The sequence below is a fragment of the Salvelinus fontinalis genome, chromosome 4, assembly GCF_029448725.1.
Source record: "Salvelinus fontinalis isolate EN_2023a chromosome 4, ASM2944872v1, whole genome shotgun sequence".
Classification (NCBI taxonomy): Eukaryota; Metazoa; Chordata; class Actinopteri; order Salmoniformes; family Salmonidae; genus Salvelinus; species Salvelinus fontinalis.
In genome coordinates, this window is record NC_074668.1 from 41,087,733 (window position 1) to 41,115,521 (window position 27,789).

Below are 27,789 nucleotides of genomic sequence, written 5' to 3' on the forward strand. Positions count from 1 at the left end.
TTATTTACTCATTGGTGATGACAGAAGGTTACATTTTGAATTAATAGAGCGTGTGAGATGGATGTCTTGGTTTGTGTGATTATATTTCTCCTCACAGAAATGGAAATGGCTGCTTCGTTGGCCAGGATGATAAGTCAAACCACGATGAGCAGTCAGCGCTCGCTTCGCTGATTCTGGCTCCAGCATAATACATTACAGTCACTGCATTCACTATAGAAAGTACACTACTTTTGAGCAGAGTCCTGGTCAAAAGTAGTGCACTAAAATAGGAAATAGGGAGCCATTTGGGACAAAGCCCCTAGCTCTCATCTAAATATGGGCCAGACCAACTTTTCATTTACACGTCTCTCTTTTGCAATCTCAAAGTTTTAATGTCTATCCATGTCTATCCATGCTTGTCAACTATCCCAAGAAATATTGCCATAGCCCTCGTACACTCCTCTTCTTACAGATGCATCCCAAATGGCATCCTATTCCCTATATAGTGCACTACTTTTGCTCCGCCACTTCCGGCTCTGCTGGCACAATGGTTTGAAATCATCCTCAAATACCAGATAATAAATATTCCTATATCCATGGTATTTAAAGGATGGTTCTCTGTCCACTGGCCTATCTCCTGGGTCATAAACATATTTTTAAAGCAGAACCATACATCAATGATTCATACAACATTTTTGAATTCACTGTATTTCACTGTGCTCAAGTAATTCACTTCACTTAATTCACTGTTTTACCATTTCCGTTTTTCGAGCTAACTTGCATTAAAACAGACCAAGACAGATAGATATGGCCAATTGGATGTACTTTAATACGGTAACAATTAATGTCCTGGTGCTCTAACACCTTGGGCTAGATTCAATCCACATCGTGGAAGAGCCGCGTTCGGCCATTTCTGATAGCCGACATATGCAGTGTGTACCGTGAATGTAGTCTCGGGGGAACACAGGAACATTGTCTTTTAAATTTTTATTGTGCTATTGCGCAGATCTTCCGCATTAAATCTAGGCCCTAATCCCTCCTGGGGTTAGCTTTTGAGACAGGCAGCAGTGAGGCTCTGAGCAGAGGAAGTGGAAGGCCAGTAACTGTGGGATGTCCAAGACCACACATACAGTAGGCTACTTTCTGAGTAGCAAGATACACACACATCCTCATCTGCTAGAAACACTGAACCTCACATATCGAAGTGTACAGTCGTGCTCTTTCTCTCTCACTCTCTCTCTTTTCTCTCGTGCGCTCTCCCTCTGTCTCTACTTCCATATCAATGTCAGTAATGTTGGAGATTGCTGTGCATTGGGGCCAGTTGGGACCAAAACAAGGCAAAGCGCAAATTTTCTAATAACAGTTTAGGAAATGTTACGAAGTCTATTGCTACAGGATAGAGGCTTTGTATCCTTGGTTAACAGTTTTGTAAAGGTACACATTAAACAGAGGAGTGGGGAGAGATACAGTACCCATGTGGCACAAACTGAATGTTGATTGCACATCAATATAACGCATGTACAGTAATACTCGTATGTTAGTGAGAAAGAGTTAAATGTTGAACAACTACAAGTGAGTAAAATACACGGAGTGCCTGCCTCATTCTAGGAAGGTCAACAAAGAATTGTTAGACGTGTACCCTCTGTACCAACATTGCTGAATAATAGCAAATCTTACGGAATATAAAGAAAATTCCCCCTCTCTTTTGTCTCTCTGTATTGAGTATGTCCACATGGATGCATAAAGATGTGTATTATCATCCCACTCTCTGCCCACCCCCCCCCCCCCCCCCCCCCCCCAGCTGAGAGAAAACACTGATAATGAAGACTCCTCACAGTTCAGTACCCCTGCAGTGCCCCATCAGGCAAGGATTCTGAGAAACACACAAACCACCCACACACACACCGGGGAGCTACACACACATTCAGTTATTAGCTCTGGTGGAACAGTTTAAGGAGGAAATGAGAAAAGCATCCTTAAACGATGTTATTTTGCCACTTTTGAGCACAAGCAAAAGTTTGAAACCAATCTCAATATCATTACACACTCCTTCACAGAACTGCTCCGCGTGTTTGAGATGTACTGTAAACCACTACTGAGTGTTGCACAATATCACATAGGCAAGACAGAGAGCCCATTTGTTAAAAGTCAATAGCACAATACAAAGAAAGTAAATGCCATAAGAATGACATGACAAGAATACTGAGATTTTGGTTCATACAAGAATGAAGAAAAACACAGGCAGTGCAGAGAGAACTAGAGTAACTAGCAGCAATACTAGTTCAACACAAGTAAATATACTGTAGATATAAAGAGAGGGAGATTACCATAAGCAGTGTGACACAAGTCATCTAGGCTAGGCCTAGTCCACTTTCTATAAACCTCATGGCAGTATTAAATGATGCACAGTTAGCAATGCAATGCAGACACACACAGTAAGACAGAGCGCTCACAGCATAAGGGTATCATTCCCTGGGAGTGAACTGAACACGACAAGAAAGAAACGTCCGTGTCCATAGTTCAGCAGGGTAAAACATCAACGTGGAAGGGCTCTGGTATGGTGTCACTGTTGCATGCGTAATGAGCAATAAGCTACAATTGACCTAGTGTATGAAGAATCTAAAAATACAAACACCTGCCTCGTTCACACACAAACACGCACAGGTGCTCAGAGACACAGAAATGGTTTCCCTGACAACCACTGAGCGGAGAGGATCGGAACTAGTCGAAAGACATCTCCGATCCTATTCCGTTACGTTATGACGGTACATGAGGCGACGGCAATTATCATATGAGGGAAAGCAGTAACCCTGAGATATTCAAGTCAAACAGTCCATAAGAAATACTAATACAATAAGTTAAAATAAAAGCTGTTTTATACGATATATAGATACTTTGAATTATTGGTAAGACTAATTTAGTACTATCTTTTCTATTTGTGGTACATGTATAGATAACGGAAATCTATTCTCTAAAGCTCCGAAAACCACCAAAGCACTTTATAAATACATTTAGCTCCTTAGGGAGATCTACGTACTTCCTGAAAAAAATGAGCTTTAATCTGAGTTCACACAGCTGACAGGTAGACAAAGGAGGAAATATGTCGCCATCTCTTCTCCCCTTTCACAAAGAGTTTTTATTTTCCCTGCAGGTGCTGCATCTCTCTCTCTCTCTCTCTCTCTCTCTCTCTCTCTCTCTCGCTCTCGCTCTCTCGCTCTCTCTAAAAGAAGACTTTCTGGGCTCCTGAGCTTAAAATCTAACTCTATGTGTCTCTTGAGACTAAAGGATGATCTATCCACTCCTCTCTTTTACCTTCTCTCTCTGGTTCTCTCCAGTAGAGGCATTAGTTGAGACAGTGAAAATGGATGGGGGGAAATGTACAGTTCACCTCTTGACAGTAGCTGCTACTGGATTTCACTTAGTGCCTTCAATTCATCTGAGAGCTGAGGATTGAAGCCTCCTCAGTGAGTAAAACCACCTGAACCCTGTCTTCCTGTTGCACCTCTTCTACAGAGCGCTCCCGTCCAGGACCTCTCAAGGAAAGCCGTCACTATAGGCTATCGGTGATGAGATACACAGCCAGTAGGCTGACAAAGGTGAAAGGTGAGCAACGTCACAAAAGGTTGTCATAGTCAAGCAGCTTGGAGTGCTGGCGGGTTTTCCACAGGCGGAAGAGACGGAAGTCAAAGTACATCTCGATCATCTCCTTGCCTAGAGAGAGAGAGAGAAATAGAGAGAGAGTGGGTGGGGTCGAGGGGCACCGGTTAAGTACAGTTGATTTCTCTTCACCTCTCCACTAGCTAATCTGTTCTCAGAAAGGAAAATAATTCACTCCGCCCCCCCCCTTCCCAACAACTACTCTCAAAGGTTGATTGAAATATACAGTTGATTGAAATATACAGTTGATTGAAATATACAGTTGATTGAGGTCTTCATGTACTGTAAAGCTTGATCAAGCTATAAACTGGTGGAAATGGAGGAGAGGGAAACACTCAGTGGAGATAATGAGATATTAATTGAGAAATAATTAGCATGACATCAATAAGTGTCAGGGGGAAATGATTGATGGGCGGTGCGTTCAGAGCTCTGGAACTTCCGACATGTCTGCCAGCGTGTTCCCTAATGTCCTGATGAACTTGGTTTGCCTTGCTAGGTTTGATTCATGTTCACTATTTACATTCAGGGAACGTGCACAGCGGAGCATGTAGCAGATATTGGAAAATCGATCATGTACATATGTGAAATTGTGTTTGTGGGGTCATGCGTGCTACACTCACCCTGCGCAGACAGCTCTAGTGGGGACTTGAATTCGATGGCATGAGGTCTCATTAGCTGCTTCAGATTCTGGATTAGCTGTGAAGCAGAACATTTTACATTTTCAAAACATCCATCTGGCAAAACAGACAAACCTCTTGAGAGGAGAGAAAATAGTCTTCTGTTCACAGCAAAAACAATTGCAGACATATTGTCACTCATTCTTTTTCCAAAGGAAACTAACGCTCAGTTGTACCTCCAAAAGCAATACAACTAACTCCAAAGTTAAATGTCATAACATCAACTGAAAAGAGCCCTTCATAGTGGGAACGACAGGGGCAGAGTGTGTCTTGTGTATACAGCAGAATGGGAAGTGACACTGAAGTGTTAACCTGTGTTTGTCTCCCTGAGTATATCTGTTGTTGAGTGGCTGTTGTGTACGAGGAGAGTGCTCATTGCTGGAGAGAGCCTGTCAGAGCACATTACTGTACCTTACATAACCCTCCTCCTGCCCACTTCTCCGCTCACTCCCTACACCTCCCCTCTCCCCGCTCCTCTCCCTCTCTCTGCACCTCCCCTTTCCCTACACCTCCCCTCTCCCCGCTCCTCTCCCTCTCTCTGCACCTCCCCTTTCCCTACACCTCCCCTCTCCCCGCTCCTCTCCCTCTCTCTGCACCTCCCCTTTCCCTGCACCTCTTCTCTTCTCCGCTCCTGCTCTCCTACTCCACTCCCTGCAGTCTGGACCAGCCAGTCCCACTGCCCCATGGAGCCTCGCAACCAATTAACAATGTTTTTCCAGAAGCCCGTTTCCTCTCTGCTGACGCCATTCACAGAGCAGTAGAAGTAGCAACATGCTCAGGATCTAAATCAATGCACGGAACCTCTGGGGAGTTTGTGTGTGTGTGGGAGAGGTCAGGGTTCGCGGCCCCTAGCTGGACTCTGCTAATATAACGTGCTCAAGTGTTACAGTGCTTAACCTCAACTCCCCTGACCGTGTCGACAGAGATGAACAACAATAGTTTGAACCTTTAAAGCCGGGTCACTGTTTTAAAAGAGGGGAATACTGTACAACAGAAGGATTTCGGTGGTAGATTCTATCGGCAGTAATCAGCAGACTCACGGATGAACAGAATTCAGAGGAGGAACTAATGATGTTTTTGTCTTGCCCTTTGTAGGCTAGAGGTGACTGCTCCCCAGAAGAAGACTGTACAGGGAGTGAATACAACTAAAGGAGTGGAAATGAGCTGTATAACAAAGTTAAGGATTGCATCCCAAATGGCACCCCATTCCCTATAGGACCTAGTCAAAGTAGTGCACTATATATGGAAAAGGTTGCCATTTGGGAGACACCCAAAATCAATCAAGGAGATGTTAGAGTTGAATTGCAGATACAGGTAGGCTGGGTGTGTACCGGTACGTAGGTCTCTGAAACTAGCAGACTATTATTAGACGGATGACTAAAGCTTTCTATCTGCATTCCAGCTGAGGTAGCAGGGGATTACAGATAGCAGAAGAGAACACTGAAAAATGCACTGAAAAATGCCTCCCTGTTTCATTTCTGTGACTTGTACAGCCTCCAGACTACCACACACACACACACACACACACAAACACACACAGACACACACACACACACACACACACACCAGAGAAGGAACAACGTGGAGAAAATGTCAGATAGACTAGAACAACACTGATGTCTGTGTCAGTGTAGACAGACTGTACAGCGTGCTAATGTACAAAATGCATGCATGTGTTGCTGTATATTGGACTGCCTAATACAGCGTGTGAAAACTGTATGTTCAATTATTTAAATGAGTAAACACATGTGCACGGAGTTTCTGTGTGAGAGTGCACGCATTTTCAAGACCATCTGCACTAAGTGCCTGTGTGTGTTTGTTTGTGTGTGCGTGCGTGTGTGTCTGTGTGTGTCCGTGAAACTGTTTGTGTGCATAGCTGCTTGTTCCCTGCAGTGTCTGCCAGTACGGCTTAGGCTCTGTGGGTGAGGAGGGCCAGGGCAGGGGGATGTGTGTGTGTGTGAGGCTCTATACTGGCTACATGAATAAAAAAAGAGGGATAGGCCTATATACAGTGCATTAATCTATAATGAAGCAGTACGGTTGTGGTAATAAATGTTGACAGTGACAGAATAGGAAACAACTCTTGACATAAGTTAATATAGTACTGGGTAGGGTTAGCCTGGGTACCAGTCTGTTCAGCTGTCATATGCCAAGGATTAGCATGACGAGGATTGTCAAGGAGTGGAATGACAGCTAAACAGACTGCTACCCAGACTATGGTGCCAAAATTTCAGTAACTTTCACAAAATCCCAAAGGTTTTGGCAGAAATTCCTGGAATCAGGAGAGGAGAACGCAGGAAATCCAGGAATCCTCCAACGGGGATTTCTAGAAAACCTGGTAAATTTGGGAAAATTACTAGAATTTTGCAACTACAATAGGAAACTTTAAATCCATACTTTTTCTCCATTGGCGCTCCCCAGAACATAGCAGCCCATTATGTGAATGAGGTTGGCCTCAGGGTTTAGTTTGCTCATAAACCGACTCAACTTCTTCCAAAACCTGTCCATACAAATAAAAGTGGAAGAGATTAAATGAATCTGCATTAATATGGTAGTGTATGACTTTAGTCTATGTTCCTGCAATCCAGTGACAGTTGTCATGGTGATATTGTTGTCAGAAGTGAGTGATCTTACTGGATCATGTCCTCCTCCTTCTCCACCTTGGCAAACGTGGCCACTTTGTTCTTGAGCAGGTACAGATGCCCCGGACCTCCCTGGAGAACAGGTTAATTCCAGTTATGTGCGTGCAACAATAACCGCAGCAGCAATAAGCAGACTTAAACGCTGAGTTTGAGACAACACGGACCCATTCTCCAGCTCACACACGCAAACACACAATATTGTCTAAACCATCTCCCCTTCCTCTCTCTCACCTGACAGAAGATGAGCATGTTCCAGATCTTACAGCCTTTCCTGTAGGCCGTCAGCTTCTTCTCTATCTCCTCTGTGATTGGAGGGAAAGATGAGGGCGGAAAGTATAAATGTTACTTTTCTGCAGGCTGGGGAGAGAGGCCACATACTGTATTATGATCATTATTCAGGGCATACCATGACTGAAAAACAAACATCATCCATCTACTCACCAATGATGTCATCGAATGTGGCATGTTCATGATCCTACAGAAAAATGACAAATAGGACACAATAAGATGAGACGGTAAGACAATTCCGACTACTGTGTGAACGGGGTGGTTTATGGTATGCCCGTTATGGCGTAGCATTTAAAAAGTTGATATTTCCCATATAAACTGTAATAACTAGGAAGTGTAGAAGAGGCTCTTGTAAATCAATATGACAGTCATCAGAATATCCAGGAATGATCATAACAGGTAGGAGTAGTGCAACGGACCAGTGGATGAGAGGGACTCACATAAAGGATGGGGATGACCGAGGGGTCGTCCCGACGGATGATGTTAGGGACATATTCAGCCTTCGGGACTTTAGAGGATATCAGCTGGAAGAAGACGGCCAGTCTCAACATCTATACAAAAATCCACTAAAAACTGTCCACAATGGGTACATTATATACTAAGTAACATCATAAAAAGAATGGAAACAGATACATACATTTGTCAGAAACAACCCTACTTAGTAGTATGATATCTGTTTAAGGTCATCTAGAACAGAGCTACAGAGATATTCTACTACAGTTGACACTTAGCTATTAACAACACAATGTACCCTATTCACTTTGCACTGCTATGAGATGGCTAACTGGTCTCGTAGGTGAGCTGAGAATCTCACTATGATTTTGGGTGGGATGAAGTCCTCTCCCTCGCAGGCTGCTCTCTCCAGCTCTCTCTCCTCCTCCCAGTCTGCATCCTCCTGTGACCCTTCATCTAGAGCCCCTGACGAGGACTGCAGGTCCCCATCTGACACACACACACACACACACACACACACACACACACACACACACACACACACACACACACACACACACACACACACACACACACACACACACACACACACACACACACACACACACACACACACACACACACAGTCGTTGAGAGATGAAAGGATGACAAACAGAGCTGATTAGAGGAGAGTATACAACCAAAGCTGCACACCTGGCTGCTGGCTGTTTGCAGAGAGAAGAAGACAGGAATCATAGAGAGACACACACCGAGGAAATATCACATTTACGTAAGTATTCAGACCCTATACTCAGTCATTTGTTGAAGCACCTTTGGCAGCGATTACAGCATCGACTCTTCTTGGGTATGACGCTACAAGCTTGGCACACCTGTATTTGGGGAGTTTCTCACATTCTTCTCTGCAGATCCTCTCAAGGTCTGTCAGGTTGGATGGGGAGCATCGAGGCACAGCTATTCTTGTCACACCCTGATCTGTTTCACTTGTCCTCGCTATTGTCTCCACCCCCTCCAGGTGTCGCTTGTTTTCCCAGTGTATTTATCCCTGTGTTTCCTGTCTCTCGGTTCCTTTTTATCAAGGATCTCCCTGTACTTTGCTCCGTTCATCTTTCCCTCGATCCTGACTAGTCTCCCAGTCCCTGCCGCTGAAAAACATTCCCACCACCATGCCTCAGTTTGGCCGGGAGGCCAGCTCTAGGAAGAATCTTGGTGGTTCCAAACTTCTTCCATTTAAGAATGATGGAGGCCACTGTGTTCGTACCCTTCACCAGATCTGTGCCTCAACACAATCCTGTCTCTGAGCTCTACCGACAATTCCTTCGACCTCATGGCTTGGTTTTTGCTCTGACATGCACTGTCAACTGTGGGACCATATATAGTCAAGTGTGTGCCTTTCTAAATGCTGTCTAATTCATTTAATTTACCACAGGTGGACTCCAATCAAGTTGTAGAAACATCTCAAGGATGATCAATGGAAACAGGATGCACCTGAGATCAATTTTGAGTCTCATAGCAAAGGGTCTGAATACTTATGTAAATAAGGTATTTCTGTTTTTAATTTTTCATACATTTGCAAAAATTCTGAACAACCTGTTTTTGCTTTGTCATTATGCGGTATTGTGTGTAGATTGAGGATTTGGGCTTTTGTTAATCCATTTTAGGATAAGGCTGCAACGTAACAAAATGTGGGAAAAGTCAAGAGGTCTGAATAATTTCCGAATGCACTGTAGCACAAGAAATCATAGGCACATAAAGCAGGCACACAAAGCCATCAGATACACAGACAATAGGTTGCAGAGAGACACGGACACAAAATATTTTGATGAAAGACAGAGCTTGGAACATACAAGCACAGACTCGGACAGACCCTGGACAGATATGGAGGACTGCAGAGACGCACAGTACTGGCGTAAAGGACAGACGTACAGACGCAAGGTACAGTAGACCGTCGCCGCCAAAAGACAGACGTGAATAGGTAGAGGAAAAATACAATCAGGGTCAAACAGCCTGTACAGGGGAGCTTCTTTCAAATGAGTGTGTGTGTGTTTGTGTGTGTGTTTGTGTGAGAGTGTGTGTGTCCATAGTGTACGTATAGTGCCTGTTTGTGCCTCAGTAAAGTTATTCTTAACTGTACATGCTTGTGCCCGAGTATGCTTGAGTGAGAAAGTGTGTTTGCGTATGTCTCCTGGGCACGTCAGCTTGCATGAGCGAGTGTGTGTGTATAGTATGTGTCTGGACTCACTGTCTCTGGAGCCATGGAGAGAGTCTGGCTTCACAGGGGTTGGGTCACTCCAGGAGCGGTTGAAACTCTTAGCTCGGCGGTCGGCATATGCTGATGAAGGAGTGAAGGAGAATGAGTGGAGGATGAGGAGGAGGCCGGGGGGAGGGGGGGGGGGGAGTGCCACACACACTTTCCCTAATCAAGCCCAAAAGACACTGGGCGTGTTCCAATAATATCTATTTTCTTCTGAAGCGTACACTTGTTCACTACTTCCAACAAATCTAAAAGCATTGGATTGGTGGAGGCTAGAGGGAGTTTCCACCTTGTATTTTAATACCTGTAATTTCCTTTCAAATCAGTGAAGGGAAGTGAACAAAGGAACACTTTGGGAGAAAAGGAGAGATAATTGGGATGTAGCCACTCCACACAGACGCTAGGAACTCATCAGAAACGTCTTTCACCACGGAGTGGGATTTAGTCCGCCATACAGACGCCAACACACACAAACACTTCCCATATGTACAACACATTCCGGTTCATTCAAAAACAGCCTGGCTGAAAACACGTTCCTTGTATTGCTCTGACTGAGTCATCATCACGAAACAGTGATACTGAGTGGGTGAGCATCTGGTACTCCAGCTCACAGCTGGGCCTGTCGTATCCAAACCACCCAGTCACTTAACAGCTGCTAATAAAGTCAACACCTCTACCAGCTTCGTCTAACCAGACATCCTACTATAAAACGCCAACTTGAAAGCTTTCATGCCGTAACGTTGACCATCTTGACTCTTTGACCACTTTCACCCGGGAGTTGGATGTCTATTTTTCAGACAGGTTGAAATGTAAGAGAGGGACACAGAATTCAGAGGGGAGAACGGGTGGAAAAGGGCGGGTGAAGTGAGATTCGGTGTGCTTGGGAGACTCTACTACTACAGTTTCACCACACTCCCACAATGGACCACTTGGTTCCATTTACTGTAGCTTCAACTAGTTGATATTGAGCCATGCCACACTTATTTATGAATGCATGGATGTACCATGCAGTATATTTTATCCAGCACACACTGACACATGTACTGTACAGGCTGCATGCATTTAGCACAACCACACTGACGAAAGTTGAGCCCATAATAACAAGCTACGACGGCACAGGCACCAGGGCCACACTCACTGGGGAACTCACTCTGAGCCTTCATTCTGCGGCTGCCCACCATTCTCAGGTGCTTCCGGAAGTTCCTGTCACAGAAAAGAACAGAGCAGTAGAAGGGAGAAGAAAGAGGGAGGAGAGAGAAGGAGAACAGAGGGAGAAGAAGAGGGAGAGAGCAGAGGGAAGAAGAAGAGTAACAGTTTAGTAACGTGAAACAGCTTGTCAATCAATGGCTGTTCATGTACTGGGGGGGTGGGGGGGGTGCTTTGCTGTTTGAAGTTATTCAGTCTGATCAAACTGATTCCTTTCGAACTCTCCCACAACATGATTCAACTGGATCAAAAGAGATGAACTCTATTCCAAGTTTGGTCAGACTGACTCATCCAAAACCTTTGAAAAAAGATCTAAAACATTGTGGATCTGTGAATGTAAAACAAATCCAAGCTTGTGAAACAAGTTCCTGTGATTCAGCTGTCATCTACTGACTGTACAAACGTTCAAAAAAACATGTGATGTTAGTTACACAGATTGTAAATACTGACTAGATTCAGTAATGCGCAGAGATAACCTTGTTACTGGAGCGTCCTCATAAACATATGAGTGAAACAGGCAATTACTAAACAACTTTCTTAAGGAAACACATGCAATGGTTTGGCTCAGTTGCGAACTGTCATTCGGGGCAGATCCCCAACGGTTTTGAGCCCCACCTGTTTGACAAAAAATATATACAGTGCATTCGGAAAGTATTCAGACCCCTTGACTTTTGCCACATTTTGTAACGTTACAACCTTATTCTAAAATGGATTTGAAAGAATCTCAGCAATCTACACACAATACCTCCATAATGACAAAGCAAAAACAAGTTTTTAGACATTTTTGCTCATTTATTACAAATAAAAAACTGAAATATCACATTTACATAAGTATACAGACCCTTCGTCCCCTTCCGCTGAAAAACATCTTCACAGCAGGCTGTCATGTGCCTTTTACTGAGGAGTGGCGTCCGTCTGGCCACTCTAACATAAAGGCCTGATTGGTGGAGTGCTGCAGAGATGGTTGTCCTTCTGGAAGGTTCTCCCATCTCCACAGAAGAACTCTAGAGCTCTGTCAGAGTGACCATCGGGTTCTTGGGTCACCTCCCTGACCAAGGCCCTTCTCCCCCGTTTGCTCAGTTTGGCCGGGCGGCCAGCTCTAGGAAGAGTCTTGGTGGTTCCAAACTTCTTCAATTTAAGAATGATGGAGGCCACTGTGTTCTTGGGGACCTTCAATGCTGCAGACATTTTTTCATACCCTTCCCCATATCTGTGCCTCGACACAATCCTATCACGGAGCTCTACAGACGATTTCTTCGACCTCATGGCTTGGTTTTTGCTCTGACATGCACTGTCAACTGTGGGACCTTATATAGACAGGTTTGTGCCTTTCCAAATCATGTCCAGTCAATTGATTGGATGCATCTGAGCTCAATTTTGAGTCTCATAGCAAAGGGTCTGAATACTTATGTAAATTATGTATTTCTGTTTTTTATTTTTAATACATTTGCCAACATTTCTGAAAAAAAGTTTTTTTTGCTTTGTCATTATGGGGTATTGTGAGTAGATTGCTGAGGATTTGTATTTTGATTTTAGAATAAGGTTGTAACGTAACAAAATGTGGAAAAAGTCAAGTGGTCTGAATACTTTTCAAAGACACTGTATATACACATGTATATACAATAATGTATATATACAGTATTACTTGATTTATTTATATATATTTTTTGTTATTAATATACATTTTTTGTTGTTTTGCATGTTATTTTGGCATTAATACGTGTCACATATCAGTTTGCAAACAATGTTAAAAAAAATCCTTGAGTTAATAAAGCCGCATACAAAAACATGGTCTCATCTTTGCTTTCTTGAGTAAGGCAGCTCCAAAATGCAGGTGTTTCAGCCTAGCTCAGTGCTTTCTGTGGTGGTGGTGAATATGCCTCGGAGATATGTATACTGTAGCTAGGAAAGTAATACTAAGTGTATGTTGTGTAGCAAGCTGTTAGTAGCCCATGTGCCTCACCCTAATAATTTGGTAGCTTTCCCCCTCATAACTTAGCCTACTGATCTGACTTGGTGGTGCACATGTAGCCTATAGCCTGTTTTACATAAATGTCATCATTGAATATTGTAAGAGCTTTCATTGTCTGCGTATATGCCCCCTTTATTTATCCTACGGTTCTGACTTGGTGTACAGGGAGAATACTGTAAGAACGGCCAATGTTCTGAATTCTGTCGCTGTACATTTCAAAAGTGCTGAACATATAGTTATATATTATATAATATATTAGATATATTATACACTGCTCAAAAAAATAAAGGGAACACTTAAACAACACAATGTAACTCCAAGTCAATCACACTTCTGTGAAATCAAACTGTCCAATTAGGAAGCAACACTGATTGACAATAAATTTCACATGCTGTTGTGCAAATGGAATAGACAAAAGGTGGAAATTATAGGCAATTAGCAAGACATCCCCCAATAAAGGAGTGATTCTGCAGGTGGTGACCACAGACCACTTCTCAGTTCCTATGCTTCCTGGCTGATGTTTTGGTCACTTTTGAATGCTGGCGGTGCTCACTCTAGTGGTAGCATGAGACGGAGTCGACAACCCACACAAGTGGCTCAGGTATTGCAGTTCATCCAGGATGGCAAATCAATGCGAGCTGTGGCAAAAAGGTTTGCTGTTTCTGTCAGCGTAGTGTCCAGAGCATGGAGGCGCTACCAGGAGACAGGCCAGTACATCAGGAGACGTGGAGGAGGCCGTAGGAGGGCAACAACCCAGCAGCAGGACCGCTACCTCCGCCTTTGTGCAAGGAGGAGCACTGCCAGAGCCCTGCAAAATGACCTCCAGCAGGCTACAAATGTGCATGTGAACTGCACTACCTGAGCCACTTGTGTGGGTTGTAGACTCCGTCTCATGCTACCACTAGAGTGAGAGCACCGCCAGCATTCAAAAGTGACCAAAACATCAGCCAGGAAGCATAGGAACTGAGAAGTGGTCTGTGGTCACCACCTGCAGAATCACTCCTTTATTGGGGGTGTCTTGCTCATTGCCTATAATTTCCACCTTTTGTCTATTCCATTTGCACAACAGCATGTGAAATTTATTGTCAATCAGTGTTGCTTCCTAATTGGACAGTTTGATTTCACAGAAGTGTGATTGACTTGGAGTTACATTGTGTTGTTTAAGTGTTCCCTTTATTTTTTTGAGCAGTGTATATATATACGTCCGCCCTAGCTCGCTCATTAATGTCTTAATCGCAATTACAGATTGCCTCATATTTGCTCGTCGTCCCATTATGCCATAGTTTGTACATCTCAATGGTCAGTAGAAACCACATTTGTTTAAGCAAGTCAGCATATAAGCTTTTTTTTAAAGGCAGTAAATGAGGCTGAATGAACTGTTTCACTGCCAGACAAGGCTCCGCTGATAGCCAGGTGTAGCGGTGGTAAGGATTCACTCCATGGTGCTGAAAAAAAAGCTCTGCTGTTGGGACAACTTTATGTAGGCCCTAACAGTTTGTAGGCACCTTTTGTCACCGTTATAGTGCAATTAATTAGGGTTCAATTCTCGGGCCGACTCTCTTCTTCTGGCCCTTCTTTGGACACTGTGTTAACCTGTTTGGGCTGCAGGGGCAGTATTGAGTAACCAGATAAAAGGTGCCCATTTCAAACGGCCTCGTACTCAATTCTTGCTCGTACAATATGCATATTATTATTACTATTGGATAGAAAACACTCTAGTTTCTAAAACAGTTTGAATTATATCTGTGAGTCAAACAGAACTCATTTGGCACAAACTTCCTGACCAGGAAGTGGAAAGTCTGAAATCGAGGCTCTGTTCTACTTCCTGCCTATAAATGGGCATGATACGTATTAGTATACATGCACTTCATAGACCTTCCCCTGGATGTCAAGAGGCGGTGAGAGAAGAAATTGAGTGTTTATCTTGGTCTGAAGTGGAATACAAGCTCTTTGTATGACGTGTCCCCCATTTCCGGTTTTCTGGAGAGCGCGAGAAGGTACCTGGATTTGCCTTCTGTTTAGCTGCCGTTATAGGCGACTACTATCTCCGGCTTTGATTTTATTTGATACATGTGACCATATCATCGTAAAGTATGTTTTTTCAATATAGTTTAATCAGATGATTGAAATTTTTTCGGGAGTTTTGCCGTGTTCCGTTCTCTGACTTTGTTGACGATGGAGAGATTCGTGCCACTTGGCTAGTGTGCTTGCTAAATCGAGAGGGAAAGTGGCCGTTCTAAATCCAAACAACGATTGTTCCCGACAAAGGACCCCTTGTCCAACATTCTGATGAAAGATCAGCAAAAGTAAGAAACATTTTATGATGCTATTTCATATATCTGTCATACATGTGAATTAGTCGTCGGCGCCCAACTTTTGGCTACTCTAGCTATACCGAAGCTGGATGTCGTAATGAAGTTATTTTTAGAATTCTAACACTGCGATTTCATTAAGAACTAATGGATCTATCATTTCCTATACAACATGTATTTTTTTGTTATGTTTATGAATAGCTATTTGGTCAGAATATGTGTGTCAGAAAAAGTGTCAGAAAAATATCCGGACGTTGTGGGAAATAGTAACTACGTTAGCACATTGTATAACCACTGATTTCAGCTCTAAATATGCACATTTTCGAACAAAACATAAGTGTATGTATAACCTGATGTTATAGGACTGTCATCTGATGAAGAATATCAAGGTTAATCAAAAATTATATATCTTTTACTGGTTTGTCACGTTCGCTAACTTTTACTGCTGGGAAATGGCTTGTATTTTTGGCTATTGTGGTAAGCTAATATAACGCTATATTGTGTTTTCGCTGTAAAACACTTAATAAATCGGAAATATTGGCTGGAATCACAAGATGCCTGTCTTTCATTTGCTGTACACTATGTATTTTTCAGAAATGTTTTATGATGAGTAATTAGGTATTTGACGTTGGTGTCTGTAATTATTATGGCTGCTTTCGGTGCAATTTCTGATTGTAGCTGCAATGTAAACTATGATTTATACCTGAAATATGCACATGTTTCGAACAAAACATAGATTTATTGTATAACATGTTATAAGACTGTCATCTGATGAAGTTGTTTGTTGGTTAGTTTGGTTGGTTCTTGGTTAGTTAGGTTGGCTTTGTGCATGCTACCTGTGCTGTGAAAAATGTCTGTCCTTTTTTGTATTTGGTGGTGAGCTAACATAAATATACGTGCTGTTTTCGCTGTAAAACATTTAAAAAATCGGACATGTTGGCTGGATTCACAAGATGTGTACCTTTCATTTGCTGTATTGGACTTGTTAATGTGTGAAAGTTAAATATTTAAAAAATATATATTTTGAATTTCGCGCCCTGCACTTTGAGCTGGCTGTTGTCATAAGTGTACCGACGCCGGGCTGCAGCCATAAGAAGTTGTTAACTAACCTCCAAACGAGCTTCAATGCCATACAACTCTCCTTCCGTGGCCTCCAACTGCTCTTAAATTCAAGTAAAACTAAATGCATGCTCTTCAACCGACCGCTGCCTGCACCTGCCGGCCCGTCCAGCATCACTACTCTGGACGGCTCTGACTTAGAATATGTGGACAACCACAAATACCTAGGTGTCTGGTTAGACTGTAAACTGTCCTCCCAGACTCACATTAAGCATCTCCAATCCAAAATTAAATCTAGAATCGGCTTCCTAATCCACAACAAAGCATCCTTCACTCATGCTGCCAAACATACCCTCGTAAAACTGACGATCCTACCGATCCTTGACTTCGGCGATGTAATTTACAAAATAGCCTCCAACACTCTACTCAGCAAATTGGATGCAGTCTATCACAGTGCCATCCGTTTTGTCACCAAAGCCCCATATACTACCCACCACTGCGACCTGTATGCTCTCATTGGCTGGCCCTCGCTTCATATTCGTCGCCAAACCCACTGGCTCCAGGTCATCTATAAATCTTTGCTAGGTAAAGCCCTGCCTTATCTCAGCTCACTGGTCACAATAGCAGCACCCACCCGTAGCACACGCTACAGCAGGATAATTTACTGGTCACCCCCAAAGCCAATTCTTTCTTTGGCCGCCTTTCCTTCCAGTTCTCTGCTGCCAATGACTGGAACGAACTGCAAAAATCAGCTGGAGACTCATTATCTCCCTCACTAACTTTAAGCACCAGCTTTCAATGCAGCTCACAGATCACTGCACATAGCCCATCTGTAAATATAGCCCATCCAACTACCTTATCCCCATACTGTTATTTATTTATTTTGCTCCTTTGCACCTTCTGCACATCTATCACTCCAGTGTTTAATTGCTATATTGTAATTATTTCACCACTCTATGGCCTGTTTATTGCCTTACCTCCCTTATCCTACCACATTTGCACACACTGTATATAGACTTTTTCTATTGTATTATTGACTGTATGTTTGTTTATTCCATGTGTAACTCTGTGTTGTTGTTTGTGTCGCACTGCTTTGCTTTATCTTGGCCAGGTCGCAGTTGTAAATGAGAACTTGTTCTCAACTAGCCTACCTGGTTAAATAAAGGTGAAATAAAAAATTTAAAAATGTATGTATTGTTTAGTGTTGTGTTGTGTTGTTTAGTGGCTTTGCTGGCATGCCACATTTTGTTTTTGCCCCACAAAGATTTACATGCTAAAATCGCCACTGGTATGGCTTAAGGTGCAATTTATGTGTGCTTAACCTCCTCTTTCCCTCTAACTTAGAAGTTGAAATTAGACTTTGAATTTGAAGTTGAATACTGCCCTCCCTCTTATCCCTCACTACTTCTCCTCGTCTCTTCAACCTACTTCATCCCTTGTGCCCTTGTCTCTCGTTCTACACAGCTGTCTGGTTTACACATATCCATGGTTATGATTCATGTTGTGGATCAAACACAGGCATTATGCATATGGGTGTGTGTGTGTGTGTGTGTGTGTGTGTGTGTGTGTGTGTGTGTGTGTGTGTGTGTGTGTGTGTGTGTGTGTGTGTGTGTGTGTGTGTGTGTGTGTGTGTGTGTGTGTGTGTGTGTGTGTGTGTGTGTGTGTGTGTGTGGGCGGTGTGTGTGTGAGTTGCTGTCGTCAGTTTACCCACAAACACTGCCTGCTTTAAAGGAGGAAGTAGAGAGGGAAAAGGATGAGGGGAAACAGAGAAAAGAAACAGCCCTAAATGTAAGTGGAACAGAGTTGTAGAAGAGAAACAAGCCTAAAACAGTTTTTTTCATAATTCATGAATGCTTGTTTGACACGTGATGCTATTGTGCATGCATGCCTCTGTTAAGACGCTTTTAGCGGTGTCGTCGCTTGTCTTTGTCTAAGAGGACTCTCTCAAAGTTAGGTATTTGGACCCACGTGTTGTCCAGCACGCAATACTGAATCTCTCTCTATACTGTTGTGGTATGAATACCATAGTTAAGACAAACATGTCGGAAGAAACACTCATAAATTATAACTAATGTTATAATTCTGCATTCTGCTGTGTCCAATTTATAACGGTAATACCTTTATTGAGACTGTTGCCTAAGCCTGGGGTTACACAAAGCAACTATCATGCAATTTTAGGTGCAGTTGCAAGTGACATCATCTCAAGTAACTTTGCTGTTACATGAAGCAACTCAAATGCGATTAAAATTGCATGGAACAGCCAATCAAATTGAAGATGCTTCTGTCATATTGTTTGAGAATTCTAAACTCATCCCGTGTCATCTGCTGCATTACATCGTGATTTCACAAATTATTATTGGTTTATCCAAGCGTTTCGTTATTGTATAATGAACGATTAAGACAAAATGCTGGCTGTTCAATTTAGATAGCTAGAAAAAAATAATTGCCAGCACTTTTTGATCAAGCTAGGTAGGTATCTAGCAACACGCTAAACAAGCTAGCAACAAACTTGCTAGCTAGAGTAGCTCATGTTGAACAATTTCAGTTGAAACTGGTCAGGGAGAGGTTTGGGTTCACTTCAAAATTGCATTTATTAACTGCTATACCATGTACAATAATTTGTAATTATACAACGGTGGGTCTAATCCTGAATGCTGATTGTTTAAAACCGCATTCCAGCCGGTGTCTATTCCACAAGTTACCACAGGCTAAATCTATGCCTTTAAAATGCCTGTTTACTCTGTTGCATCCGACTGCGCAATCCACTGTCTCATCAGCCCAGCCAGGCAATTTATAAACTTTATCTCCACTATAAAAAGCATCTAGACATTATCTATTTCTTTTAGACTAACATTTTGTTTTCAACAGCGGAGATTTGTAAAAACCCTACTGTCTCTCTGACATTTGCAACATTGTTTCAATATTCAAATTCGATGTGCAGCTGTCCCATAGTAATGAACGTGCCGGGATTCGGGACGAGACGGATAGACAGGCAGGTAGCGTTTCTCAGCCAGTCGAAATCATGAATCTGCTGGCATAATTTGTATGGACATATACAAAGAAATGTCAATTGAAAAAATGTCAAACGAAACGAAGTGCAGCTAGTTTGCAGTCTTTCCAGCTTCAGTTTGAAGTGATTGCGTTAGTGTAACAGTACTCTTCTTGCGTTGTGTACAATCAATCATCGACACAAACTCCAACTTGTAGCACCAGTCATGGAGCTTTATTCTGACAGAAAACAGCACAAAATTGCACGTCATGCAATGCACGGCTCACCATCCAACTCTGCACTCACGCACTGTACAAAATATACGAACCTCCCCACCAGACACGGTAAGTTGCTAGCTAGTATTGGCGGGAATTCTCTACAACAAAATGCACAATAAATATTCACCAAAAAACGCTGCATCTTATTTGTGATGTTCGAATAACATTTACAAACAAATTGATATAAATTGTACATTTGAACCATCACTTGGGAGTATAAAAATGACTTTTGACGTACAGTGCTTTGCAACCAACAACTTACCGCTGGTTTGGTGCTTGTTCGCTGGGACGATTCTAACTGAAACATCCTCCCTCGTAAGCGAGCTACGCAAACCAGCCAATAAGATGCCATGTTGAGTAGGTGAAGGCAAGACAAAACTAAAACCAAAAACCCATTGGCTTAACAATAAAGTGGCAAGGGGAATCACCAATATAACCCTGTTACATTAGCTGTGTTGTTGGCTAGCTCCTCTGAACATCAGTGTCCTGACGAGTGAGCACATTTTCCAGGCGAAACCATGCCTCATTATCTCATTGTTATGGATGTATCCAAATAAATGTCTCTGGAAAACAGCTTAACCTTCTATGGCATGACTTTTATTTTTTTTGGGGGGGGGGGATTTCACCCGATTTTTGGGGAGTTTGATAATATGATAATATGATAAACCCTGATAATATAGCCATCATAAATGTGTCGTCATCCCTTCCAACCAGATATTGGTTTGTTGCCTCAGCAACAGTGTGCTACGAGGGTACTGAAACGCCAAGGTTTTTTATAGTACGTATGATAAGTGGAATAAGGAAAACTTAGCAATATATGCATTAGAACAAGTTTTATTTAGACAAACATCAACCACAAATAGTTTCAGCCAATCACAATTAGAAGCTTTCAAGTCAAAACATTAAACAATCAAATAAACAAACTACTACTAATTACAACTGAGACCTCATGTATAAACGTTTCTCACATTCCATACAAACATATAAACTAACATCCAAATGAGTGTGTGTGTGTGTGTGTGTGTGTGTGTGTGTGTGTGTCTGTGTGTGTGGAGGGGTTAGCCTATGTGTGCGGGTATATGTGTGTGTGTGTGTGCTGAATCAGTGTTTCTCTTCTGTGTGGAACCTCAGGAAGCAGTTGCTGGTGGATGTGAAACAGAGGTGAGCATCACATTTCTGGCACTTGGCTTTTGGTGTACCTGTGCACCCTGGTACCTTGCATCTCCCCTTCTTTTCAGCCATAATCTTCCAGTGGGCTGTGGCATCCAGGCGCACATCAGGAACTGGAATTGGAGCAGCGGGTCCTTTTCTCCTCTTCTCCTCATACCTCACAAGCAATTGTGGAACTGGGACGACATTTTTTGCGCTCCAGACTCGTTCCATTTTTGCATAGGCCTTCAGCGATGTATGACTTGAAGGTATACAGCTTCATTTGTTCCTTCTTTCTCATGCCAGTGCCTTCACAATCTCTTCGGTAGAGCAGCCAGGTGGTCACGATGATCATATCCAGGAAGTGGAACACTTCTTTGATCTGATTTTGTCCCGGTTCAGTCCACCCCACCCATATTCTTGTTGTATTCTTACACCACAGCAGGGCAGGGGACTTTGGTGATCATCTTTCGCTTGCGATCCCACCTGTCAACCTCTGGGATTTTTTGATGGCCTCCCATCTATTCAGTATCATGGTGTCAGCTACTTGGGACACTCGGCAGGCTTTGTTCCAAAACATGAAGGTGCCTGGTAAACCAAACAATGTACACCACAATACCCAGGAACTGCTCCAATTCTTCTGTAGTGAGGTTAAGGGGCTTGTTTGCGTTACATTGTATCGCACATAGATTTGACTGCCCTACAATAACTTCCAGAATGTCTTCCGAGAAAAACTGCTTGAAGTACTGGAGGGGGACATGATATCATCAGATCTTGAAAGCAGGCCCTGCCATTCTGGGTAAGCAATGAAGTATGTGTAACAGTATAACTTTACGTCGTCCCCTCGCCCCGACACGGGCGCGAACCAGGGACCCTCTGCACACATCAACAACTGGCACCCACGAAGCGTCGTTACCCATCGCTCCACAAAGGCCGCGGCCCTTGCAGAGCAAGGGGCAACCCTACTTAATGTCTCAGAGCAAGTGACGTAACTGATTGAAATGCTACTAGCGCGCACCCGCTAACTAGCTAGCCATTTCACATCCGTTACATATGCATTGTGGGGTGTTCTCCACCGGGGTAGGCGTGGAACATCAACCTCTGCTACATCTTCATCCTCAGGCATTCTCCTTTAAAAAAGAAAGCAGGAAGCACACATATGAATGTGTCATATACCCTTCTTCATCCAGACACGCATGCAAACACACACACACACACACCACACACGTGCGCACACACATTACTTTGCTGACTGACCCCTGACCTCCTAACTGTCTTTCAAACCTGATTCGGGGATCCACTCTTCCTGACTCCTCAAGCTCACTGTCCTCACTGTCAGAGGGAATGACCCTAACTGCTCGATGATGTTCCTTCCTGTCACGCCCTGACCTTAGAGAGCTTTTTATGTCTCTATTTTGGTTTGATCAGGGTGTGATTTGGGTGGGTATTCTATGTTCTGTTTTCTAGGTTTGTGTATTTCTATGTTTTGGCCAGGTATGGTTCTCAATCAGGGACAGCTGTCTATCGTTGTCTCTGATTGGGAATCATACTTAGGCAGCCTTTTTCCCTTGTGTCACTGTGGGAAGTTGTCTTTGTTTGGGGTACTATAGCCCTCTTAAGCTTCGCGGTCGGTTTGTATTGTTTATTGTTGGCAACATTTTCTATAATAAAAAGTAATGTACGCTCACCACGCTGCGCTTTGGTCTTTCTTCAACGACAGCCATGACACTTCCGCCCATAAAACGTTCTTGTGTCCATTTCCTGTAAGTATCAGTAGATAGTAAAGTAAAAACATTGACTATGGTCATAATTATGCATCCGAGCACATCTCCACACTTTAGCATGATATTGCCCGAACAAAAGTGGTCTAACTCCACAATGTTGCCCTGAGGCAACAAACCAAAAAACAGTTTTAGTATATAAATAAAAACAAAATAAATCTTTAAACAAGCAAACAAATGTCTTTACATACTCATGCATATTTTTTTTATATAACGTTATTTCAATTTAAACATGTTAAAAAGTGATTTTATCTTACCAATTGGTGGCACTGTGTCCCATGTGGCTTTGCTTCCTGAAAGGACTGCTCTACCCCCAGACAAAAGGCCACACTCACTTTGTCACGTTCCTGACCTGTTTTCCATTGTTTTTGTATGTGTTTAGTTGGTTAGGGCGTGAGTTGGGGTTGGCATTCTATATTATGTAATTCTATGTTGGGTTAAATGTGTTGAATGATATGGTTCTCAATTAGAGGCAGGTGTTTGACGTTTCCTCTGATTGAGAACCATATTAAGGTAGGCTGTTCTCACTGTCTGTTTGTGGGTGATTGTCTTCCGTGTCTGTGTCTGTCGCACCACACGGGACTGTTTCGTGTTCGTTCGTTTTGGTTAGTCTGTTCCTGTTCTTCGTGTTATATTGTAAATTCTCAAGTTCAGGTCTGTCTACGTCGTTTGTTGTTTTGTAATCATTTCAAGTGTTCTTCGTGTTTCGTCTTGTTTAAATAAATTTTCGTTATGTCTGCATACAACGCTGCGTTTTGGTCCGACCCTTACTCCTTCTCCTCGTCTGAGGAGGAGGAGGAATTAGACAGCCGTCACACACTTCAGCCCCCCATTTCATTGGACACAAACATGTTAGGTGATATATTTTATTTATCCCAAAAAATGTAAGTGGTGGTGTGAGGTAGAAAAGGTAGTTTGTTGCCTGAGGGCAACACCATGCCACAGAGGGTTAAACAAATGCAAATGCAGCTACTTTGCTGTTATTCTACCTGCACTTTTTGACGTGACTGTAAGTTAGCCGTAGTTGGCTAGCTAGCAAGCAAGGGATAAGAACGTTGCCAGCCAGTATGGCAATGGAACATTTAGAACGAATGACTGGGTCGCGTCCATGTGTCGCGTCTCTAGCAACCGAACCGATAGAACGAACGACCAGCCGGCTTGGGTAGCAACCCTAGATTTGTGTCGGGACTATATCTTGTGGAAGGATGAAATAGTATGAATTTAAAAAAAATCTAAATAATGTTTTTGATGAAAATATGTCAGTCATTATTTGAATATGTTGGTAACCTGATGTATAAAACTGACGTTTGGAGGATATATTGGCACGGGTGTTGTTAAACTCAATTTTGTCTCGGGCCAAACAACACCTGTGCCAATATATCCTCCAAACACCGGCTTCAAGTGCATTATCACTTAAACATCTCCTGCTGTGCTAGTCTTTGTTCTGTCAACCTTGGTCGCGGATTGTGCTGCGCAGAACTGACAGCTGTGTGTTGACATGACAACTGGGTCAGAATTCCGAACCGTCGAATGGATCATGTGACAAAAGTGTTTGTTTTGATTGGCTGTTGAAAAGTTTTAAATGGATGCAACCAGATTAGTTGCAGGGGGGTGCTTCGCGAAGCAGTCAAGAAAGAACTTGCAAGTTGCATCGTGTAACGGCAGCCTAACCGTTTGTGTGTTAGATACCAAGCTAAAGCTAATGTGTGTTTTCTAGACAGCTGGTTTACAAATAAAATGCTGTCAAGGTCTCTTACACAAATCAACTGGGTGCCTGTGACAGCACGATGCACTCCCTGAAATTACTCAGTGATGAAAGAGAGCGAGCGAGCGAGCAAGAGAGAGCACCTCCTCCAGATCTAAATTAATGTTTTGGTGTGTGTGCACGTGCGTGCGTGTATAAGCGTGCGTGCGTTACTCTTCATATACAAACTTCTTAGTCCAATCTCCACCCATCCATATGTGTTCCTTCAATCTGAATATAATAAATCGAACCAAATTGATACAATGAAACACTGTCCATACTCCTCTGCAACACATGAGAACCCTGGTGCACTGAATACACCGACAATTTATTGTACCCTTTAACCTGTAAGAGCTACACTGTGACACATGATTCATACAGTCACAGCCACACAAAGCTGTCCGGCAGAGAAGTGAGTTACAGTCCAGTCTCCATGAACACAGTCACACGTCGTGCACTGCAGCAGCTCGGTGTTTAACACTGATTAAAACTGTCATGCCAACGCCATGCTGTAAATGTTCATACATTGATTCATTGCCACGGTTACACACCACTGCCCATTGTCGCACAGCTGCCAGGCCTGCGGACTAAAATGTTGACAAGCTGTTGTAGCAGTGTCAGTCTCACCAACGCAAACCCAGCTCCTAGTCCCATCTACAGTGATACAGCCAGGCTGTCTCCCAAATGGAACCCTATTCCATATATACTGTAGTACGCAACTTTCGAGCTGGGTTTGAGTTGGTGAGACAGACACTAGCTTTCCTCCTTTACCACCAACCCATCCATGCACAGCAACCCAGACACTCACGCACACCAATGATTATTGACTTCTGGAGGCAACTGTCTGGCTCCTAAGCAAAGTGTTGTATGATCACGCTACCTGGAACAGTGAGAGGCTACTGAGACATGGTCGATCATTAGAGTTGGTCTGACGGACAGGGTGTGAATGTGAGGGGGGAGGCACAACAATAATGTTAGAGGGTGCCTGTGCGTCTGTGTGTTTCTGTGTGTGTGCACGTGTGTGTGTGTGTGTGCAGGGGTTGTTGGGGCGGGGGCCACACCACACTACAACACCGTGCACAGGGCAGCCAGTTCAGACATGGAAGGTACCTCTCAGTCTCTGTTATAGTAGAGGTTGCCTCCTGTTCTCGTTTCCTCCTCTTTCTCTCAGCAATGCACCGGAATGCCCTGCTGGGACGTCACAGTGTTAACGGGGTCAGGGCTCAGACGTGAGGGGCTGGGTTTGTGAGTGCAGGGTTAGAAGGCGTTAGTGAGCGGGGATCCACGCCACAGAGAATTAGCCATCACAGGGTTAGCACTGGTTAGTGGCTAGTGGGTTAGAGCCAGCAGCACAGGTGCTTGTTGTACACGACACACGCACACTGCAAACACACACATAAGGATACCACCAAGCCACCAATCAGAGACCAAGAGGAGCAGAGGTCAGACAGACACGGAGCCACAGAGGTGGAGTACACAGGAAACTAGCAATTGTGTTTGTGTGTGTGTACCTCCTAAATGGATATATGTTGTGACAGGGTGCCAAAAAGAGTAACAATCATGTGTGACAGATGCTATCCATATTCTACGCACTGGGGTCAATCACTGCCTGTCAGACAGATGATGAGAGCTGTCTGTGTGTGTGTGTGTGTGTGTGTGTGTGTGTGTGTGTGTGTGTGTGTGTGTGTGTGTGTGTGTGTGTGTGTGTGTGTGTGTGTGTGTGTGTGTGTGTGTGTGTGTGTGTGTGTGTGTGTGTGTGTGTGTGCATGTGCGTTGCCTACTGTGCATAAACTAGACTGCTGTATGCTGTGGTATAAACTAATAACTACTAATGAGGATTATAAAACAAATTACTTCACAACCTGTTCTATGAATACTGGACAGTGCACAATTAAGAAATAAGGCACAAAAGACTCTGCTATGTGCTGAATATAGTTACAAGTACATTGCGTTGTTTGGCCCGAAGTCAACCCATTTACCGGTGACAGAATTCAGCACATAGCACGGTCTCAAGTGCTTTATTGCTTTAATAAAACAGTTACCAACATTAAAATAACAATACATTTAACGTGTTTAGTATAGTCTGTTTGAAACTCCACTTACTACTTGTAGCTGTATAGTATGTTTGTTTGTGTTGGTCTTGGCTAGCTTAATGTTCCTGTTGGTAGCTAGCTAGCAGTCACTCACTTACAGCACCGTCATTAAAAGGGGCATGAGGGAAGCCCCACATGCCTACAATATTATGTTTTTCTATGTAACGAGAACGCTCGGGAGCAAGCAATGTTGAAAAGTCATCTTTAAACGTGTTGCCCTTTTCTTAAATGTAGCTTTGTAATTAACTAAAACAAGCAGACAACAAAAAAATTGCATTCGAAAAAGGTGAAGTTTTTGCTGTGAGCCAATGGGGCAACCTAGGTAACCACAGGTTGTTTTCCCCACGGGCGGGAGAGGGTGCAACGTTATATCTAATACCAACTGGGACTATGCTAGCTAAACTGGATAACTAGCTAGCCTACAGCTAGCCCAGTTATGTCTGCTAACGCTCTGTGCATTGCCATTTATCGTCCATCCACTAAAAAAGTGCTCTGTGTCGCCTGGTGAACTATTCCGGCAGAAAATAGGGAGAGAATGGATCCTGTGCCTGGAGACAATGTACCAGGCGACACTTTTATAGTGGATGCACAATAAATAGCAATGTACAGATTAATGTGAACAAAACATCTTAAAAGTTAGCAGACATAACAAAATAAGCTATAGGCTAGCTAGCTAGTTTAGCTAGCATAGCCACAATTGTTTGTTAGAAGTATAGAAAGAACAACCAGTGTTTTTCCCGAACAACATTGCCCAAAAAATTGACAACCAGTTTCTGTCCGGACTCTTTCCTCTAAAGGAATACTTAAATAGTATGAATTGAATTGTCAAGATAAAGTTCATGAAAATGTGTCATTTATTTACATTTTATATGTTGGAATCCGTTTTATAGAAGCAATAAGGGACTCGAGACCGTGCTATGTGCAGAATACAGTCAAAGTTAAATGGGTTGACTGGCCCTTCGCTTCGCATCGGGCTGAACAACAGCATTTACCTGTGACTGTATTCAGCGCATAGCATGGTCTCTTGTGCCTTATTGCTTAATTATGAAATATAATCTATTCACTCTCAATGCGTCCCAAATGGGAACCTATTTCCTTTATAGTACTCTACTTTTGACCAAGGTAGTGCCCTATATAGGGAATAGGGTGTCAGTTGGGATCTACTTCTATCTAGACGGGGACCACTAAAACAATGAGCGCCATAATGGCCTTTTCATGAGACCACCTGCAATGTGTACTTTTCATTATACTTATGCACT

General features: G+C 43.1%; 1 protein-coding gene across 1 annotated transcript in view; it reads right to left on the reverse strand.

Annotated features, from left to right (window-relative positions):
• Nucleotides 1–1,770: 1,770 nt before the first annotated feature.
• LOC129853781 (NMDA receptor synaptonuclear signaling and neuronal migration factor-like) overlaps nt 1,771–27,789 on the reverse strand; it is a 44,577-nt gene continuing 18,558 nt past the window's right edge. The window contains exons 6-16 of the mRNA XM_055920177.1: nt 25,548–25,625; nt 11,086–11,150; nt 9,936–10,025; nt 8,058–8,185; nt 7,684–7,767; nt 7,397–7,430; nt 7,187–7,257; nt 6,948–7,027; nt 6,711–6,813; nt 4,257–4,332; nt 1,771–3,690 (exon numbers count right to left, since the gene is read on the reverse strand). Coding sequence (XP_055776152.1) covers nt 3,593–3,690; nt 4,257–4,332; nt 6,711–6,813; nt 6,948–7,027; nt 7,187–7,257; nt 7,397–7,430; nt 7,684–7,767; nt 8,058–8,185; nt 9,936–10,025; nt 11,086–11,150; nt 25,548–25,625 — 907 coding nt within the window. The 3' untranslated portion in view covers nt 1,771–3,592. The remainder of the gene's footprint in view (nt 3,691–4,256; nt 4,333–6,710; nt 6,814–6,947; nt 7,028–7,186; nt 7,258–7,396; nt 7,431–7,683; nt 7,768–8,057; nt 8,186–9,935; nt 10,026–11,085; nt 11,151–25,547; nt 25,626–27,789) is intronic.